Genomic DNA, 21,747 nt, shown 5'->3' with positions numbered 1-21,747 from the left:
GAGTTTATATCTCAATTTTGAGGGGTTTTAGTGAAGATTAGACTTGGTTTTGGCTGAATTTCGGATTGAAACTCGAAGAAGAAGAAGAAGAAGAAGAAGAAGAAGAAGAAGAAGAAGAAGAAGAAAAAAAAAAGAAGAAGACATGACATACATTATATTGCAGAAATTGTAGAAAAATTGTAGAAAAAATGTATTCTATTGTTTATTTATTTTTCTTTTATTCATTTAACTATTGTATGAAAGTTGAACAACATTGCATAAAAATTATATTTAAGTGGTATTATATTGTAGTTGTATATAACTTAGTAGAAATAATATATGAAAATTGTAGATAATTTGTAGATAAGTTGTATAATATATAATTAGTTGTATGAAAATTATTTTTACTATGTATAAATCAGATACAAAGTATACAAAAGACATATTGTATAAATTTTGTATAAAATTTGTATGTAAGTTTTATGTTATTGTAGTTGTATTTCACTTGGTGGAAATAATGTGTGAAAGTTGTAGAAAATTATAGATAAGTTGTATTCCTCTATAATGGGAGATGTTTGCATATCAAGTAACTTTAGTGTTCCAGACGAACATGCATGAAAATAAAGATAAATTCTGTTATGAACAGTTTGTAGAAAATTTGTAGAAACATTGAAATTCTGTATTTTCATATTAATTTTTCAAATGATATGTAGTCTTATTGTAGAATAAATGTAGAAAATAAGTCATTGTGAGTCTTATTTGACTCATTCCTCACATTCAACCTATTCTACAAATTCACGCCTTTTTAAATACAATACAACCATACTTTTTTGAATTTAAAGGTATAGCAATATATATAACTTAAAAAACATCTTCTCCTCTGCACAAGTTAGCTCCAAAACAGACGAAGTGGAATAATAAGCTCCCATCAAAACTTTTAACACAAAAACACAAAGCTCAAATTTTATGTTATTGTAGTTATGTTTAACTGGGTGGAAATAATATGTGAAAGTTGTAGAAAATTATAGATAAGTTGTATTCCTCTATAACGGAAGATGTTGGCATATTAAGTAACTTTAGTGTTCCAGACGAACATGCATGAAAATAAAGATAAATTCTATTATGAACAATATATAGAAATTTTGTAGATAATTTGTAGAAACATTGAAATTCTGTATTTTCATATTAATTTTTCAAATGATATGTAGTTTTGTTGTAGATTAAATGTAGAAAACAAGTCATTGTGAGTCTTATTTGACTCATTCCTCACATTCAACCTATTCTACAAATTCACACCTCTTTAAATACAATACAACCATACTTTCTTGAATTTAAAGGTATAGCAATATATATAACTTAAAAAACATCTTCTCATCTGCACAAGTTAGCTCCAAAACAGACAAAGTGGAATAACAAACTCCCATAAAGACTTTTAACACAAAAATACAAAAGCTCAAAAATAAATAACAACAGTCTATAATTTTTCTACAATTTATCTACAATTGTTGCAATATAATGTATGTCATATCTTCTTCTTCTTCTTCTTCTTCTTCTTCTTCTTCTTCTTCTTCTTCTTCTTCTTCTTCTTCTTCTTCTTCTTCTTCTTCTTCTTCTTCTTCTTCTTCTTCTTCTTCGAGTTTCAATCTAAAATTCAGCAAAAACCAAGTCTAATCTTCAACAAAATCCCTCAAAATTGAGATATAAACTCCAAACCATATTCGCAATTATTTACAACAACACCCAATTCAAACAAATAATGATTTTTGAAAACCCAAATTTGAATTCAAAGCTTCAAAGCTTTTTAATGGCTGTCAATGGTGGAATTGCTGCTCTCTTTTTCTTTCCTCTTATATTACTGAAGGAACCCGAAATCATAACCATCAAATCGACCAGGCTTGTGCTCATCTTCCCCGGGCACAAAAACATTGGGACAAGATTGTAGAAGTGCCGACAGTGCCTTGGCTATGGAAGAAATAATGGGATTTTGATACAGAAATGTCACGACCCGGATTTCCCACCCTCGGGAGTCGTGATGGCGCCTGCTAATGAGAGCTAGGCAAACCAATCCTTAACTGCTTACTTCGTTAACAATTACTTCTTTTAACAATTATCGGCGATAGCATGAAAGCAACGGAATTAAATAAATATGCGGAAGACTTAAATTTAAAGAAAACTGAACAATAATGCGAGAATCAACATATGTCTCTACCCAAGAACTGGTGTCATATTACTCATGAACTTCTAATAGTGCTAAATACAACCGTTTGAAAGAAAATATAAACTGTTTGTCTCGAATATATGAGATAACAGGCGGAAATAAAAGATAGAGGAGACGCCGGGCCTGCGAACACCTGCAAGGCTACCTCAGTGTCTCACTGGACTGAAGGTTGGCTCTCGCGCTACTGCTGCTATCCAAAACCTGGATCTGTGCAAAAGAGCACAGAGCGTAGTATCAGCACAGCCAGCCCCATGTGCTGGTAAGTGTCTGGCCTAACCCCGGCGAGGTAGTGACGAGGCTAGGACCAGACTCCAGATAAACATGTACAGTTATATAATATATGGCGGAAAAGTAAACAAGTAATAAGTAGTTAAAGCTGGGGAAGGGGAGCATGCTTCGAGGATAGCAGTTAAAAGAAATAACAGGGAATAATAAGGAAGCTAGCACTATAACTTCTATACAAATGAAGAAAATAAAGACAACTTTCACTTTCAGTTTCCTCTTGTTGCAGGCGTGCAACCCGATCCCATTTCTCATATCTCGTGGTAGGCGTACCACCCGCTCCCATTTCATTCTATCTCGTGGTAGGAGTACCACCCGCTCCCATTTCATTATATCTTGTGGTAGGCGTACCACTCGCTCCCATTTCATAATATCTTGTGGTAGGCGTACCACCCGCTCCCATTTCATAATGTCTTGTGGTAGGCGTACCACTCACTCCCATTTCATAATATCACACAATCACAAAAAATCCCGGCAAGGGAACATAAGTAATATAATAACTTCCCGACAAGGGAACAAGGATATCGAAATAGTCATCCCGGCAAGGGAGAATCAGCTATAATCAATCTCACTTTGCTAGTACTCAGTTCAATTAATGGAAATACTTAATCATAGAGGATCATTAATTAAAGTATACCAGGTGTCATTCAAAAACACAACAACTTTCAAGTTAAGACCCACGGTCATGCTTGACACCAACGTATAGATACTCGTCACCATGTCTATACGTCGTACTCAACAAGAAGCAAGTAGCAAATATGACTCAACTCATAATCCCTCAAGCTAGGGTTAAACCAAACACTTACCTCGATGCCTTGAACACCACTCAAGTCTCAATTATAGCTTTACCTCTTGATTCCACCACCAATCCACTCGAATCTAGTCATAAGTTGCTTAATTACATTAATAAATGCTAAATGAGTCAACCCCAATGCATGAAAATGAGTTTTTCAAAGTTTTACCCAAAAGTCAAATATTCACCCCCGGGCCCACGTGGTCCCAACCCGAGGTTCAGACCAAAACCCGATTACCCATTCCCCCACAAATTCAAATATATGGTTTATTTTGAAATCAGACCTCAAATTGAGGTCCAAATCTCTAATTTTAGAAAAACCTAGGTTCTACCCACATCACCCAATTTCCCCATGAAAATCTTTGATTTGAAGTTGAAATCATGTTAAAAGATGTTAAGAAGTGAAGAAAATAAGTTAGAAATCACTTACTAATCGTTTCGGAGAAGAAAAGTTGTTTGGAAAATCGCCTCTTATGTTTTGGGGTTTTGAAAAGTGTAAATAACTGAAATTCACGTGTATTTATACCCCTCTGAAGTTCCCACCGTGGACCGCGACCACGCAAGTTCCCTGAAGACCTGCGGATCATTGCCCCGTGCAGACCGTACCAAGCTGACCGCGGCCGCACAACACCCACCGCGGACCGCTCAAGGCGACTGCGGCCGCACGTGATTGCTCGCGGACCTTGCAAGAGGGTTCAGAGACCTATGAAAATTCCTGAACCTGCAACATCTGATCTTTTAAAGCCTAAGGCATCCCGGAACCTATTAGAAACTCACCCGAGCCCTCGAAACTCTAAACCAAGCATGCACACTACCTCAAAAACACCCTACGAACATATTCGTGTGATCACATCACCAATATAACATCATGAACATCGAATTGAGCCTCAAGATCAATGAAATTTCTCAGATTTCCTTTTAAAAATCAATTCTCCCAATTTGGGTCCGGATCACGTCAAACGACGTCCGTTTTTTACCAAACTTTACAGGAGTGATTCAAAACATATGTAAGACTCGTACCGGGCGCCGGAACCAAAACACGGGCCCGATACCATTGCTTTCTATCATATTTCATTTCCATTTTCTTTAAACATTTTCAGAGAACAATTTCACTTAAAATTCATAACTCGGGCTGGGGACCTCGGAATTCGATTCCGGGCATACATCCGAGTCCCATATTTTCCTACGGACCCTCCGGGATCGTCAAATCACGGGTCCGGGTCCGTTTACCTAAAATGTTGACCAAAGTCAAATTTATTCATTTCGAGATCAAAACTTAGCAATTTTCACAAGATTTCACATTTAAGTTTTCCGGCTACGCGCCCGGATTGTGCACACAAATCGAGGCGACTCTAAATGAGGTTTTCAGGGCCTCGGAGACACAGATTTCAATTAGAAACAGGTGATGACCCTTTTGGGTCGTCACAAGAAATCATGGGTGTGGGAGGGAAACGTCGGTGAAGGTGTGAGAATTGGAGAGAGAAACGTGAGGGGAGTGGTATTAGAAGGAGTATACAGTACCATTAAATTAGGAGTGTAATTAATACCCTTAAAAACCACTAATGGTATATAATTGGTAATTAGGTATACTAAATATAATTATATCAAACCTTAAACATTGAGGGTAATATAGTTTCCTATATGGCATAGGAATGTAAAAATTCCTTTCATATATACTCCTGAGAGCCCATTTGGACATAGATTTTTTTTCCCTCTATTTTATAATATGTTTTTACTTTTTTTTCGAAATCAGCGTTTGTTCATAAAATTTCTAATTTTCACTTGAAGATGCATTTTGAAAATTTTCGAAAAATTGAAAAACTCTAAAAAGCTGTTTTTCAAAATTTTCACCACTCACAAAAATTCAAAACGACCCAAAATTATATTCATGTCCAAACACAATTTTTTATAAATTTCAAATATCATTTTCACTTGAAATTTTTTTTCACATTTTTTTTGGAATTTTACAATTATTATGTCCAAACGCCCACTAAATAATGGGTTTTGACATAGTTACCCACAAAAACAAAACTATTTACCCATTTATTTTTCTACCCATAAATTAATTATATTTCCTACCCATAGTAGTTTTTGTGGGGAATTTTTTCTTTATTCTCCAATTCTTTTTAATTCTATGCTTCTTTTCTTTTTCTTTTTTTTCTTTTTTTTTTCTTTTCTCTTTTTTTTTTCTTTTTCTTTTCTCGTTTTCTTCTTACTTTTTTCTTTTTTCCTTTTTTAATTTCATTTAACTTCTTTTTTTATATTCTTTTCTCTCTTCATAATCTAATTTCATTTACCGTTTTTACTATTTTTTATTATTCTTTTTTTATACTATTACTAAAGAAAAATTAAACTGTGTGCCAATTAAATGTAGCTAATATAACCAAAAAATATTAACTAACATATGATACCAGTATAGTATATAGATATACCAACAGGGTATACAATTGTGCGCAAAGAGTTAAATTTTTTTTATTCAATTATTAAACTGAAATAATATCACTTGTCAATAAAAATTTCAAAAAATTCTAAAAGGATCTAATTGTAAGAGTATACCATTACATTATATATCATGCTATAATATTTTTTTTTGGCATTTTTAATTTGCCCCTCACGTAGGGTAAAAACTTAAAGCAAATTAAAAGGGAAAAGACAAGTGAATTTACGGGTAATAAGTATACTATTACATCATACTGTTACAATATATTGAATATTATTATAGTATATACTATAATAATATATTGTATACTATAATAGTATACTGTTGCAGTATAACTATATACTCATATAGTATATTATATACTGTAGCAGTATACTGCTAGGTAACTGTGTTCTTCTTCGATTATTACAATATACCGTTGTAGTATATTATATATTATAACAGTATACTATTGTAGTATATCTATATACTTCTACAACATATTGTATACCATAGTAGTATACTGCTGGGTAATTGTGTTCTTTTTCGATTTTCAGCTGAAAATTTCGATCTCGATCACTTCAGATCAGCTCCAACTGCGATCAAATTTCAGTATGAATTTTCAAAAGGTACTATAAGCAATATTTAATAGCAACAGAATCATAATTAAATTTTTTCAGGAAATGACTCGAACTAGAATAATTAGCGACGAGAAAATATAAAATTTATAGGGAGGGAGAGAGCATTTTGTGGCGATGAAAGGTATTCAATAGGCGATGATTTCATTCAGCAAGAGAAAATTAAACTACATGCGTGTAATGAGTTAATTGAATTATAATTTATAGATATTGAGCAAATCTAATTTTTTGTATACACAAAATCATCACATAACTAAACAAAAACTGCTACTCCTTGCTCCCATTAATTATCAATATTTTACTTTGTGAATATTATAAAAATATAGCCTATCAGATAAATAATTTTACTTACGAAGATAGAAGCAAGAACAAAGAGAGAAAATCGATGAAAAGAGAAATAAAATGTTTCTTACTTTGGATTGAAGGAAGAAAGGTCTCATATAGGTTAGGTATAGATTCGTTGGCCCTGAAGTCTTTAAAAACTTTCTTAATGGATGAATATGTAATAATTTTATATGGGATAGACATGTATAATAGTTATTATTCAAGTGGGCATAACCGGATAATTAGTTTTAGTTTAATAGTAGACTCCATAAATTCTTCCTAAATAATCCTATACATTGACGGGGCAGAATGGGCCCGGACCTACCGACACAAATCTTGCGAGGTAAGTTTCCAAAACTTGAAAGGAAAAATAAAAAAGTTCCCCAAACGCTCCTCATATAAAAGCGCAAAAGCGGCGCCAAACGGGACTTTACCACCAATTCCAAAAGCAGATGAAGCAGGAAATTGAAGAAGAAAATGGGGGATTCTCAGACCGATTCGAACTTCTTCAGTGTTCGAATTGTTTCAATAGACTATTACATGGCCGCTCCAATTCCTGGCTTCGACATTTGTTACAGCAGTTTCCAAGGTATGCGTAACTACTCGCACGCTTGAATTAGGACGCACATCACATTTTTGTGATCGTTAATTTCGTCTTCCTTGGAACAGGTGGGAGAGTTAATGAGGTTCCTGTGATCAGAGTGTATGGTGCCACTCCAGCTGGCCAGAAGACCTGTTTGCACCTTCATGGAGTAAGAATTTTTACTTTATTCTTTACAATTTTTAGTATTTCTTATTCCAAAGACCAAACAAGTGGAGAAATAGTAGTACTTAGGTTTTGATGTATAAGGAAAATTAGACATTCAAAATTATGCCAACTATAGTTAGTAAAGTTGTCACACGATGATATTTTGGGAAATAGTGGCAGAGGATAAATTTAAGGACATTACAAGGTTAACTAATATGGATTAATATTTGGTAGATTTATTAAAAAATGTAGCGAGTGAAAGAAGGATCCCTACATAATAATTTATTTTTGATGTGGAGGAGAGAATATAATATAGTGCCAGGAAAAATCCAGTGGTGGGTGACTAAGAAGAAAGCAATTCATTCTAGGTATATATATTCCATAAAAGATTTGTTTGAAAGAGTGATGAAAATTGTGAGAACAGTGAGAAGAGATACATGGGAGTTTCTTGGAACTATAATTTTACACCAAGGGCTTTGAGACTGAACTTGTTTACCCTAGTTATAGATTAGTCAACCAGTATTATATATGATGAGATATTGTAATGCATGCTATTTGCAGATTAAATTCTGTTAATGAGAAAATTAGCGAGGGAGTCAACCAAAAGTTAGAAATATGGAGAAACACTAAGGGAGTAAGAGCTTTAGGATGACTAGAAGTAGGATAGAACATATGCACTGCAAGATTAGACCCATAAGAAGAATGAGGTGGAATGAGATAAGATGAGATTGTAGTGTCTAAATGTTGACTATTCAGATATCTAGACTCAGTTTTCTCGGAGAATGACATAAGATGAAGATGTAATAGGTAAAGTTATGATAGGATGGATGAAATAGAGGAATGTCGTAGGAGTGCTCTGCGATATGAATATACCTAGCAAAGTGATTGGAATTGCTAGTGCTACAGCGAACATGAATGATATTTTATCAGTTCTCGACGACAAATGTTTTGATGTTGATCAAGATTTGTTTTATTATATTAAAAGGAGAGTTATCTTTCTAGTTTCGTGAAAAATTATCATTTTCAACAAGATGCTTTAATCCTTTGAGTAGGATTATAAGAAGGATCTTATAAGAAGGGGGGTGAATTGTTATTTGCTGTTGGCACGTTCTAATTAAAAAAAAGATTGCATGCTTAAAGGAGAAGAATGCTTGTCTGTTAAAGATTTTTTTTGTTTAATCCTGTTTTGTCTTGGCATGAAATATTCTTTGCCACCCTTCTCATAAAAAGTTGTTGACATGAAATTGAACAAGTTAACTTTTCCATACAGAATATTTGCTCTTGACTTTCTGGCTGAACTAACATGCATCATGTTGCAGGCTCTGCCTTATTTTTATGTTCCATGGTCAGATCTCTTCCTCCAATCAGATCAAAAAGGTAAATGTACCTTTTAATTTCTCTCTCTTTTTTTCCGGGCCCATGGTGTGGAGAGTTAGAGGAAGGGGAACTGGTATGTGTTTGATCCCAAAACTCGTTACTTATAAGAGGAGAAACTGTTTATTGGAATGCCTTTATTTTGGTTAATCCAAAAAGAAGTTTCAAATTTCATCTAAAAGAAAAAAGGAAGTTTCAATTGGAAAATGTTAAAAACTTTTGGAATGCCTTGAGTTATGCACTTTGAGTGATTTTCATTAGGTTTTTGTAGTATGAAACTCTGGGGTGCGTTAGTAGTTCACCTAGTGTGTAGAATGTAATCAGCACAAGTAAACACAAAATTGGGCAGGTATAATAAATTTTAGAGGCTGACTGGATAATTTCGTTTCTACTAACATTGATCTTTCACTATGTTTCTTGTATTTAATTTTCTGGATTCAAGATCGGCTAGGGAGTGAATGCACGAATGCTCTAGCTCTTGCTCTTGAGAAGGCGCTCAAGGTAAGTCTGATCGCAGTGGAGTGTCATCTAAGCATTTGAATTTACAGGTGACACTTTTCTGCAAATTGCTGCTTCAACTTATGCATGAACTTGTTTTAAATTTTCTTTCAGCTTAAAGGCAATGCTGGCTCAAAACGTCAACATGTCCATGGCTGCAGCCTTGTACGAGCAAGGAAGTTTTATGGTTATCATTCTTCTGAGGAACTGTTTGTGAAGATCTATCTGTATCCTATGATTTTACCTTGTGCCAGTGATTGTTTGCTGAGAATTAATGTAATTAGGTGGTAAACAGGCATAGTAAATTCAATAATAAGTATGGCTAGGTGTTCCTCTGTCTCTTTTTTTTTTTTTTCTTCAAGCCTTGGGGTTCGTTAAATAACTTTCCCTGGATAGTCATTCAACCTGCTATGGAATGAAGCTTCTTATTCTTTTAGGATGACTAGTAAAGAGTTTAGTATGTAGTTTTCTTATACTCTCTCCATCTCATTTTATACATGCTGGTATGATTTTCACGAAGTTTTTAGTGTAAAATGCTGGAATGATTATTATATCGAGCCTGGTAGGGAAGCGTTTAAGGCGTGAAAAATTTAAGAGTTGCTTGAGAAGATGTAACTTCAAATTTGAAGTAATATAAACTTGTATTACTTCATGTAACTTCAAATTTGAAGTAATATAAACTTGTATTACTTCATATTAGTTTGAATTTCTGGACAAAAAAATGCTTTCATTGTAGGAACGAGGTAATATTTTTGGGATGCACCAAAATAGAAAGCAGGTCAGATAAAATGAGACACATAATATTGCTTGAGAAACTATTTGGTGTTGTGCTCATGTCTTTATTTATTTTGAGGTTTGCCTATGAGTTCCTTGACATAAATATAAGCTATCATCCACAGGATGTCTCGCGTGCTGCCAATCTTCTTCTGGTACGTGTTATGAGTCCTTATTATTCTAGGTATTTTGGTCAAACATAACAGAGCTAACATTTGCTTACTTCCGAAATTTCCTAACATCGTGCCTTTGTGATTCGTGATGTAGAAATTTAGGCAAGACATATTTTTACGTGATAAGGTGCATGTTATAGTTTCTCTTTTTGTAGGTTTTCAACTTTTTGATATATGGGCTTTTTTTTGGCCCAAACATTTAATAAAATTTATTACTTTAACTAGAGTTTGATATATCGCCAGTCTCTTGCATTAAAGTAAGATATATTCTTGGTGCATGTTACGTTTTTTTTTGCCCAAACATACTTCACCAGTCTCATGCATAATCTTAACTAGAGTTTTTTTTTCTCACACTGTGGTGCTTGGTCTACACAAAAATAGTTAATTTATTCCTTGGTAAATTAGAGTGTGATATATCTGCTAGCTTAATGTTGTTACTGGCAAAGAAACACCTGTCTCCTTGACACCTGAAGTTTCTCTCAATGCCCTTAATACCTTAGGAATTGAAGGATGGGCAATCATTTTATATTTTATTGTTATCATTAAATTTTTCTGTTCCTTTTATGCAGGGAGGTGCAGTAATGGATAAGTCATTACAGCCCCACGAATCTCATATACCTTTCCTTCTTCAATTCCTGGTAACTACCTTTTAATTCATGGATAGTAAACTCCTATATGACATACTAAAGTGATGGGGGTTAAAATTTTTCCAGGGGCAGTGGGAAAGTTCTATCTCAAGCATATATCAAGTTTAGAAGTACTTAAAAGGCGAATAGAGATGTAAAAATTGTTAATTGGGCAGTTAGACAAACTAGTATTCGCAGCAAGTTCATCTTGTGATGATCACCTGTGCATTAAAGCAATTGACTGTTTTACTTGGCTCTCTTTGTGAATATCAGAAGCTATAGGCTCTTTTTGTAATTTTTTGTTGGTGTTATTCTTGAGGTCCCCGTGTCAGATCTCAAACTGATATCAGAACATGTTTCACCTGTTATTTTATTCTATTGTCAACCGCTGATTCTTAGTTTCAGAAATCTAGGTTGATTACTCAAAACTAAGAAAGCAAACTGTAAATATATTGTTAAATTTGAAAAATAAGTGATTCAAAACTAAAAAAGTAAAGTAGTTGACTCTTAAGAAGAAATGTTTTAGTGATTTCCCAAAACTAAGAAAGCAAACTGTCTGATCTCTTTCTTTCTTTTTTATTTCAGATTTTGTGGTTAACTGAAAATATTTACATCAAGATATGCTGCTGTGTACTTGTCTCCATATATCATGATAGTTTACTTTTACGATTTTCTTTTTGGGTAGACTCTCGTTGTTAATAACTGGTGGTGTTGGACATGCACTGAAGTATGAAGATATGGCATCTTAGTTCCTAAAATTTCTGCATAGGTGGATGTCATATACTATCTTTACAAGTGCATTAGAATGCAGCCTTACTTTCTAATAGAATTTGAGATTCCCTTGCTTAATTCTCTCTCTGGCTTAGTTATAACATGTTCTCTTCCCTTTCATGCATAAAACGTGCAGGTTGACTATAACTTGTATGGGATGGGTCATCTACATGTATCAAAGATGAAGTTCCGCAATCCAATACCAGATACTTTCTCTCCAAGAAAGGCTAAATGCTTTGACAGAAGAAGGTATTCTGATATGTCCACTTCCATGACTGCAGAGTTTCAGGTAAAAGTGCATTCACACTACAGTAGATACATGTGCTGTTAGTTTAATCCTGCTACAAATTAAAGCATAAAATATTGATTACCCAGTGTCACGGGAACTTTCTATTAGGTTGATTTAGGTGGTGAGGCTTGTTTCAACACACCAATTTGGGTGTCTTCTACAATTCCGGACAATTGGATATGGACAGGCTCTAGTCAGGCTGATCCTTCAACAGATCCGGATATCCCTAACATTAAGCGACAAAGTATCTCTGAACTTGAAGGAGATGCTATTGTTGATGGTTGGTTGGTTTTCATGACTTGATAGACAACTTTTATGTATTTGCACCTTTGGCTTAATTGCTAAGTTCGTTATATGCTTATGCAGCAATTCTGAATCAGCAGTTTATATCCTGTATGTCCCTTTCACAGACCAGCTCCCAAGAGAAAATGGTTCAGTCACTAATACCAATTTGGGAGGTTTGTCAATAGCCAAGTTTATTGAGGTCCATTTGATTTTTTATTTTATTGAGGTCCATTCGATTTTTTAAATCATTCTGGTGTATTTTATATGCTATTTTCTTGTATCAGGAGGAGTTTGCAAGGAATGGGGTGCACGAAGTGGGCTTGCCTCCTGATCCTGGTAAACCCCTTCGAGATGATGTCTTGAGAACACTTTCTCATGGGCTTGGATATGAAGAGATTCTAATGGAATTAAGCAATGATGTGAACACTTCTTCTGATATTCCGCAGTCAATCAACTCATCAATGAATGATGGGAGCGTTGCCAAACATGTACATTGTGGCTCTTTAAATAGTATACGGGAACCATCCCGATGCTCAGAAGAAGGGTTATTTCAAGATCATGTTGTTGTTGAATCAAGGGAGAAAACGGATGCATGTCCCAAGCAGATGTTAGCTGATAAATTGAAAACAGCTGTTTCCGTGGTACCATCACAGGATTTGAAGGTAAATTAGCTCCTGGTTAACTCTTGCTCATTCTATGCAAGATGGATTTTGTTTTAGATGTTGTTACTTTGTTTACTAGGGCTCATGCTTTGCTTGGATGTGATCTCTGGTTGGACATGCTGAGCATTTTTTTATTTTGTTTTTCTTTGCATTACATTTCTTAGCTCTTCCAAGTAACCAATTCGTAATCTTCAGAATCCATTTCTGATTCATATTGTTTGCAATTTAGGCTTCAGATCAGGATGCCTTGAGACTTCTAAATTGGCTTGCATCTTCTCAAGCTTCAGAGGACATAAACTCCGATGATGACCTTGCTCGGGAAATCATTTTGAGTCCTTTAATGCCAGCAGCGACTATTAATACGGTGTTGGAGAAGGCAAATGTGGCCTATGAGAATGAATCTCAGCAAGAGTGTGAGGACATTCTTGATTCTGTTCATGGTTGTCATTTTGAAGAATTAGACAAAAAAGCTTCTGAGTCCATCAGCAGTGATCGTTCGTGCAGAAGTTCGCCGGCTGTGATGATTCCTCAGCTGGATGGCTCCAATGATGATCCAAGCCCACATAGAAAACTCGGAACATCTTCCCAAGCAGATTCATTGAATAATGCTAGTTTAGCCATTAGCAATAAACACAAAAAGAAAAAACCAGGATGGTGCTCTTTACCCATTTCTTTGGGTCAAAATGTGAATGATTGTTCACATCCAAATCCAGCTAACACATCTAGCAATCACATTTGTGGCGAAAGAGATGACAGAGGAACTTCTTCTCACATGAGTTTTAACAAATACCCTAATTTTCTAACGGGAAGTTTGAATGCATCTGCTAATTGTGAAATGGAAGCTAGTATGATAGTTGAATGCTCTACGCGTGATTTGATGAGGGTAAAAAGATCCTATCATGCTGAGTCTCCTGAGTATGAAAATCAGGTAAAAAAAGTACAACTTGGTGCAAAAGGAAAAGAAGATTCTTTTCTTTATGCAGAATCCAGACATGATGAGAAAGAGAAAATGCCTCTTGATTCCTTGATATCTCGATCAGCATTCACGGATCAACCAAAAGAATGACATGAGAGGAACTCATGTCTTGCACTTCAGATGCAGGCTGATCCTGGTGATATCAAAGCTGACAAATCTAATTGTCCTTCATATGGTAAGTTGCCTCTTTCATCCTGCTCTCTGCTGGCAAATGCATTAAAAGATGGAGTGTTTCTTTCTTCTGAAGGACCTCATGTTGATGTTGTCAGCAGAACATCTGCAAGTTTGCAAAATTATGGAACTAGTGATGCATCCACCTCACAGGGGACTAAAGAACTATTCCAGCTTCCTGATGTTGAGAATAAAAAATCTGCCATTTACATGGGAAGCTGTGGATGCTCTAGTCGCGAAAATGTTGACAGCTGTGTGAAATGTACTAAAACTTCAAATTCTGATCTTTGTGCTTCTGTATTTGCTCCATATTCTCAGTTCGCATCTGAAACTGAAGGTAAATTTACTGGTTTTGGGAAATTGCTGCAAAAAAATGCAGTAGGTTTAAGTCAATCTCCTGTTGGTCCTAATAGTCCAACATCTGCAGTAACTGGTGTATCTGGTGACTCTGTGGAACTTATAGGCATGACCTTCATCAAGAAACCTCCTAAGGTGGAGTTCACAGATGAACCTGGACGGAATGCTCAGTTAGCATGTGGTGCCCCTAGTTACCATGTGGGGAACAAGAGAAATAAAACAAGGACATGTGCCAAGGATAGAGGTTTAAATGAATGCTCCCCTTTCTTTGAGGGGAAATGCCTAGCAGGAGAAAAGATTTGCAGTACTAGTTCTGGAACAAGCAACTACATTCATTGTCAAGACAACATGTTGGGTGTACCCATTCACTATCAAAATGATGGGTCTTATTTATACATGCTGACTCCTGTATATTCACCACCACGAAGTGAATGTGTTCAACAATGGCTGTCACTTGATTGTATAGAATCTTCTAAAATGAATGTAGTTTCTGGTCCACCAGTGTACCCGTCAATAAAGGTTTGCTCTGATGATGTAGCAGAATCACAGGGTTCTCAATCCACCTTTGGTGATCAACCTTTGATGGATTCTGTCTCTGCTTCAGAACCAAATCCAAATGATCTTCAAGCTAAAGAAACTTATCAGGAAAGCAATAGTGTACTAATGAATTCTGTTTCTCCCCATGCTAGAATAAAACAACAAAATGAAGATATTATCTTGAAATGTGAACCATCAATGCGTGGCTCTCAAGATCTCTCCCAGATATCCGGTCCTGATGGAAAATCAAGGCTAACTCCTTTAAGTCAAACTGGTTTTCGGGACCCTTCTAGTATCGGTTGTGGACAGCAGTTAACAATATTGAGCATAGAGGTCCAAGCAGAATCCAGGGGTGATCTGAGACCTGATCCTCGAGTTGATGCCATAAGAATTGTTGTTCTCGTTTTCCAGGAAGATGATGATCTAAGATCTGATACTCGCGTACTTGTGCATTGCAATGGTGAATCTGTTCAAAAAGACCTTGATGGATTATCTGAGTGTAAAGTTTTCACTTTCTCTGAAGAGAGGCAAGTATTTGTTCATTTCATAAAGATGATTAATTCTTTTGACCCAGACATACTTATGGGCTGGGATATTCAAGGCGGTTCCCTTGGGTTTCTTGCTGAACGGGCTGCATACCTTGGCATTGGTTTGCTTAACAAAATATCTCGCACTCCATCAGAGGGCAATATAGTTTCTGGAGAATCTGAAGGAGGAAAACTAAGTGATGTTTTTTCTGAAGCAGTTGCAACTGACCCAATGTTTCATGAAGATGCTGCAATAATTGATGATGAATGGGGCCGAACTCACGCCAGTGGTGTCCATGTTGGGGGTAGAATTGTCCTTAACATTTGGCGGTTGATGCGTGGCGAAGTGAAGCTGAACTTGTACACGCTTGAAGCTGTGGCTGAAGCAGTGCTGAGACGGAAAGTTCCATATATTCCTACCAAGGTATTGACAAATTGGTTTTTAAGTGGTCCTGGACATTCAAGATACAGATGTATAGAGTATGTTTTAGAGAGGGCAAAGCTGAACCTTCATATCATGAATCAACTTGACGTGGTAAATAGAACATCAGAGCTTGCACGGATTTTTGGCATTGACTTTTTTTCAGTTCTTTCAAGGGGTTCACAGTACCGTGTTGAATCAATGTTTCTGAGGCTGGCTCATGCACAAAATTATGTTGCTATTGCTCCTGGAAACCAACAAGTTGCTTCTCAACCTGCCATGGAATGTATACCCCTTGTCTTGGAACCAAAATCTGGATTTTATGCAGACCCTGTTGTCGTTTTGGATTTTCAATCACTTTATCCATCTATGATAATTGCATATAACCTCTGCTTCTGTACTTGCCTTGGTAAAGTTACTTCTGCAAAAACTAATATCCTCGGTGTTAGTTCATATTCACCTGATAAAAATGTGATGCATAATTTAAAGGATGAAATACTGCTCACTCCAAATGGTGTTATGTATGTGCCTCCCAAGGTCCGGAAGGGGGTATTACCTCGCTTATTGGAAGAAATTTTAGATACTAGGATTATGGTTAAAACAGCAATGAAGAAATTGGCTCCTGGACAGCAAGTTCTTCATCGGATATTCAATGCGAGGCAACTTGCTTTGAAGCTAATAGCCAATGTGACCTATGGGTATACAGCTGCTGGATTTAGTGGACGCATGCCCTGTGCTGAGCTCGCTGACAGTATTGTCCAGTGTGCCCGTAGAACATTGGAAAGTGCAATTTCATTTGTTAACACAAATGATAGGTGGAATGCTAAAGTCATATATGGTGATACAGACAGGTATTAGTTTAAGCCGACTATCTATTTGAAATGCTTGCCAGGTTTTAAAATCTCAACAAGCAGTAATAGATATCTAATACTTGCATTGATCTTGAAATGCTACATGGTTTTGAGTTACACGAAATAACAAGGAGGTGTAATGTAATGGAAAATAATATAGAAGCCATGTAATGCAAGCTTTATTGAAACATGTAATGATGATGAAATGAGTTTATTCATGCACACACACTTGCTGGCTTGAAGATTATTTTTTATCCAATCAGTCTAGCAGAAAGTCTAATAATTTTTGTGGCTTGCCGACTTTGCACTTTTTGTGTCTGACTGAGCTACTCTGTGATCTGTAATGTCATATGTAGATAAGGGATGGTACTGGAATTGGTAACTAAGTTAGGATTGCCAAATAGTTTAGGACATGAGGGATGGTACTGGAACTGATAAGGGATGGTACTGGAATTGATAAGGGATGTCTATATTTAGGACATAATCAAGTTCTCACTAGCATGTTTTGATTGCACTGTATGAGATGTTTTTCATTTCAACGACCATCTGAGAGTTACCTAGTACCTGTCGCTGGTGAGAGGTCGCAGGTATCCGATGGAATTAGTCGAGGTGCCGGCAAGCTGGCCCGGACACCACAATTATCAAAAAAAAATAAAAAAATTCAACGACCATCTGATCTTGTCTGTGAATGCTACTGGAAATTGGTTGTTGATTTTTGGCTATAAAGCAGTTTTGAAGTGTCCATGTATAGTACAAAATCAAGTCCGCAGTAGCATGTTTTGACTGCATTTTGTATGAGATATTTCTGAGTTTAGAAACATCTGATTTTGTCAGTGAATTCTTTTGGAGAAGGATTCAGAGAGAGACGTTGAAATGTAGACTAGAAGTTCAGCAACCAGCTTTTGCTGATTCGCTGTCAAATCAAAACGTAGTTTATTCTATTGCAATATGAAGCACGAGCTGTTAAGTTATTTCATTTTCTTTGTAGCATCTTTGTTCTCCTCAAAGGATACATGTTAAACAAGCTTACAAGTATGCCACAAAGGTTGCACCTGTAATGAACCCTTATACAGTCACATTAGAAAAGGAAAAAACATGGATTCATTCATCAGATTTGATGTGTTGCCCTTGATAATTTAGAGTTCATTTCTCCCAGTATTGTTTTGTTCTCGTTCTTCAAGGTTGATCCATGCTTTTGTTTTCGCAGCATGTTTGTACTCCTTGAAGGACGGTCCATTGAAGAAGCTTTTAGAATTGGTCATGAAATTGCATCAGAAGTAACTGCAATGAATCCAAATCCAGTCACGTTAAAGATGGAAAAGGTTTATGATTCGTGCTTCCTCCTTACTAAGAAACGATATGTTGGTTATAGTTACGAGAACCTTGGCCAAAGCAAACCAGTGTTTGATGCTAAAGGTATTGAGACAGTACGAAGAGATACATGTGGGGCTGTGTCCAAGATAATGGAGCGCTCTATAAGAGTCTTTTTTGAATATAAAGATATTGAGAAGGTAATCTTCATGTGTACGGACCTATGTGGCTTCCTTCAGTGTTATTAAATTCGTTGAATATTTAAAATCAACAAAGTTAGAGAACATGCTTGAGTAGTGCTAGGGGCTCTATAGCAAGTTCTGCCAGATAAGGACATGTCTGTCAATGGCTTATCATACACATTTTTCAGGCATTTTACTAACCATCTTCTTTGCATGATGCCAGTCTAAGCAGGGTAAAATTTCCCTACGTGTACATGGCATTGTCATAGTATCAATAGGCAAAATGAACAGTGTCGAGCTGATGTTAAGCAACAGTTATGGTAGAGTAATATGACTGATTTCTATCTAATCTTCTCTAGAACCAGGCGGGTATTTGACGTTAAGCAGTCTTCTTTTTATGTGTATATGCTTGTTAGGTGTTCGCTGAATATTTATCTTCAGTCCTATAAATCTCATCATAACCATAGCATCATACTCCTTCAACCCTCTAGAGTATGAAGTATAACTTACATTGATTGCTAAGCCCTGAAGGAAATCCCTTCTGAAGCGATTTTATACAGAGTACTCCAGATGAACATCGCTTACCTGCATGCACCTCTTCCATTTGGGGATGCGGATGATTTGTGTTGCCGACCCAACTAGTTTGCCTTGAAATGTAGTTGATCTTACTTATCTGTATGGTGAATGCTATTTGTGAATCCTATGTTCGGAAGCTGTAAAACACCAACGAGAGGAAGTATTACAACAGCTCAAGCCAGTTCAATTTAAAGTACTCCCAGTAAATTACTAGATACCCTTTTTCTGTTCGGCTTGAAACAGTTATTGTTAATGCCGTCAGTTTGATGTGTATGTTCATGGGAATTCTAAACTATGTAGTATCTATTAATTCTGTTTTAAATGCTTTTTATGTGTGCACAGGTGAAACATTACTTGGTGCGTCAGTGGAAAAAGATTATATCAGGCAGAGTATCTCTTCAGGATTTTGTCTTTGCAAAAGAGGTACGCTTAGGCACCTATTCTGCACAGGCTTTTTCACTTCCACCAGCAGCAATTGTTGCCACTAAGGCAATGAGAGTCGACCCTAGGGCAGAACCTCGGTATGCAGAGAGAGTACCTTATGTTGTGGTTCATGGTGAACCTGGTGCCAGGCTGGCTGATGTCGTGGTAGATCCCTTGGATCTTCTTTCGATTGATTCACCTTACAGGTTGAATGACATATATTATATCAAGAAACAGATAATCCCAGCTCTGCAACGAGTATTTGGGCTCGTTCGAGCTGACTTGAATCAGTGGTTTTCAGATATGCCTCGTCCGGAGCGGGAGGCTGCTGGTAAACGTCACCCATTTGCTGCAAATGCGCACAGAACTAGAATTGATTATTACTATATGTCAAAACATTGTATCCTATGCGGTGAGTTGATCCAGGCATCTAGTTACGTCTGTCAAAACTGTTCCAGAAACGAAGCTGTAGTTGCAGCTGCATTAACAGGAAGAACTTCAATATTGGAAAGAAACATCCGACACCTTGCTGCTGTGAGTATCTAACTCATTGAGCATTATCTTCTTTTTATAAAATTGATATTGGTACATGTTAGCACAAAAACATATGGCTCCGCAAAATCTGGGTTGATAATGATCCTTTTTTCTTCTCCCCCTACCTGCTTATTGAGCTTCTCCTTTCTTCCTTTATATTTGTCATCGATAGAACCATGATAATGATCCACTAAACAGAACACATTTTTTCCTGGGAAATTCCCCCCTTGGGCTACAATATTTTAAAATTTTCTTACACTTCGCAGCATGTTATCTCTGATATGCATGCTTATGATTATTACATCCTTCTAGATATGTCGGCACTGTGGAGGAGGAGATTGGCTTGTAGAAAGTGGGGTGAAATGCATATCTCTTGCATGCTCTGTTTTCTACGAAAGGAGGAAAATCCAGAAAGAACTGCGATCTCTTTCTGCTGTTACTACAGAAGCAGGTTTTTATCCCAGTTGTGTCGTGGAATGGTTCTAACTAATGCGTCTTCTGCGTCAAAGATGTAGTGTGAAGGGTATTTAGGTATCTAACGAACAAAATTTATACATATGTTGTACCACATTATATGAATTTTTTGTAAATATAAATGTATGTACTTTCCCTAGTAGATCTTCTAATAGTCCTGTAAAATAAATTAAGCCTTGTATACTACGAATCTGATTTTCATCGGAGTATTTAGTAATGGAACATGTAATTCAAATGTTGTAAAGAAATTTGTATTTTCCTGACAAAAAATAAAAGTTATTCTTGTGTGGTAAGTTGATGTCTGGGAATCCGGTTCTGCTACACCATATGATTATCATCGGATAATGACTCAAGAATGTAGTTGGCAGTGGCCACCAGATCTTTGCCATTTATCTTTTTATTATCTAAGAATAAAAGAAAACCTGAAAAATGTTCCGTAATTATAGAATTAATGGCATAGAAGTATTTAGTTCCTTGTCGAAACTCCTAGCAACCTTGGTACTGTGGTACACTGTTTAAAAGGCTTTTTTGCGACTCGCCTCGGGGCTCGCCCCGGGGCGGGGCACTATCAACACATCTTGAGACTTATGTGTGAGACTTAGTTCTCTGAGGCTTACGCCCCTAGGCGCCCGACGGTGCGCCCTAAACACGCCTAACGCTCAACGTTCGGGACTCGCCCAATAGTTCGTATGCAAATCATGTGTTGAAGTCACTAATTTGCACTGTTAACTGTCAAAATTCTTTAACAAATGAATGATTAAAGTTCTTTTTATCTATAGAAATATGAAAATTGTGAATAACTCAAATAACGAAATATATTATTGTATACTTACTAATTGGGAACATCGTGAGGGTGAATATCATTTGAATATTTCTTCTAAAAATAGATAACCAAAATTTATTTCTTTACTTGATAGATCTTCATGTCTTAGTTCTATATCTCTCAAAATTATCATAAATTTAAATTATCATAAATTTTTTATTATACTATTTAAAAATAATTTTATGTTTACTTATGACGGAGTAATATTTTAAATTACAATATTAAAAAATTTATTGTGTATTACTTTTAAAGAGGTAAAATATGCAGTTTGATAACATTTTTGAAGAAATTATAATTTTTAATTATTTGAAAGTTAAGAGATTGGAGTTAATTTATATTTCATAGTAACTTTAAACGTATTGTATTATTTATACTTGTAAAATATGCTAAATATTTTATTTTATATGATTTTCTTTAATTCTTTTTAGTTTTCTTGAATTTTTAATGCATCCTTTATATTGTATTGTGTTGTAATGCTATATTATTAATTCATAAATTTAAAAATATTAAAGATTTGTGGGGCTTACGTCCCATGTCTCGAAGCTTTCGCCTCGCCCTTATTAAGTAAAATGCTCCGTTTCACGCCCTCGCCTTTTAAAACATTGTTGTGATAGTGGTACACACATCTTGTCAAGCAGTTTGTGCGCTTCTCGGGTTAGCTTGTCAGGTGAATGTACGTAGTGGATGTATCTGTTCTTTTGAATTGTCTTTGTCCGTAGCTGCCATTTAGT

At 35.9% G+C, this 21,747-nt stretch overlaps 1 protein-coding gene across 1 annotated transcript; it reads left to right on the top strand.

The window, feature by feature from the left end:
* The first annotated feature begins 7,028 nt into the window (after positions 1-7,028).
* On the top strand, positions 7,029-20,486 carry LOC107768024 (DNA polymerase zeta catalytic subunit-like). Its single transcript, XM_016587129.2, is given in 15 exon segments — positions 7,029-7,242; positions 7,323-7,405; positions 8,721-8,778; positions 9,227-9,276; positions 9,388-9,500; positions 10,160-10,202; positions 10,790-10,858; positions 11,754-11,906; positions 12,015-12,190; positions 12,273-12,390; positions 12,476-12,853; positions 13,083-16,693; positions 17,901-18,204; positions 19,105-19,719; positions 20,032-20,486. Coding segments are annotated over 15 exon segments (6,057 nt in total). The 5' UTR covers positions 7,029-7,130; the 3' UTR covers positions 20,206-20,486.
* The last annotated feature ends 1,261 nt before the right edge of the window (positions 20,487-21,747 follow it).

This window comes from Nicotiana tabacum, chromosome 7, assembly GCF_000715075.1.
Source record: "Nicotiana tabacum cultivar K326 chromosome 7, ASM71507v2, whole genome shotgun sequence".
NCBI classification, from domain to species: Eukaryota; Viridiplantae; Streptophyta; class Magnoliopsida; order Solanales; family Solanaceae; genus Nicotiana; species Nicotiana tabacum.
The sequence above is the reverse complement of the archived record's forward strand: the minus strand, read 5'-3'. Positions and strand labels throughout refer to the sequence as shown.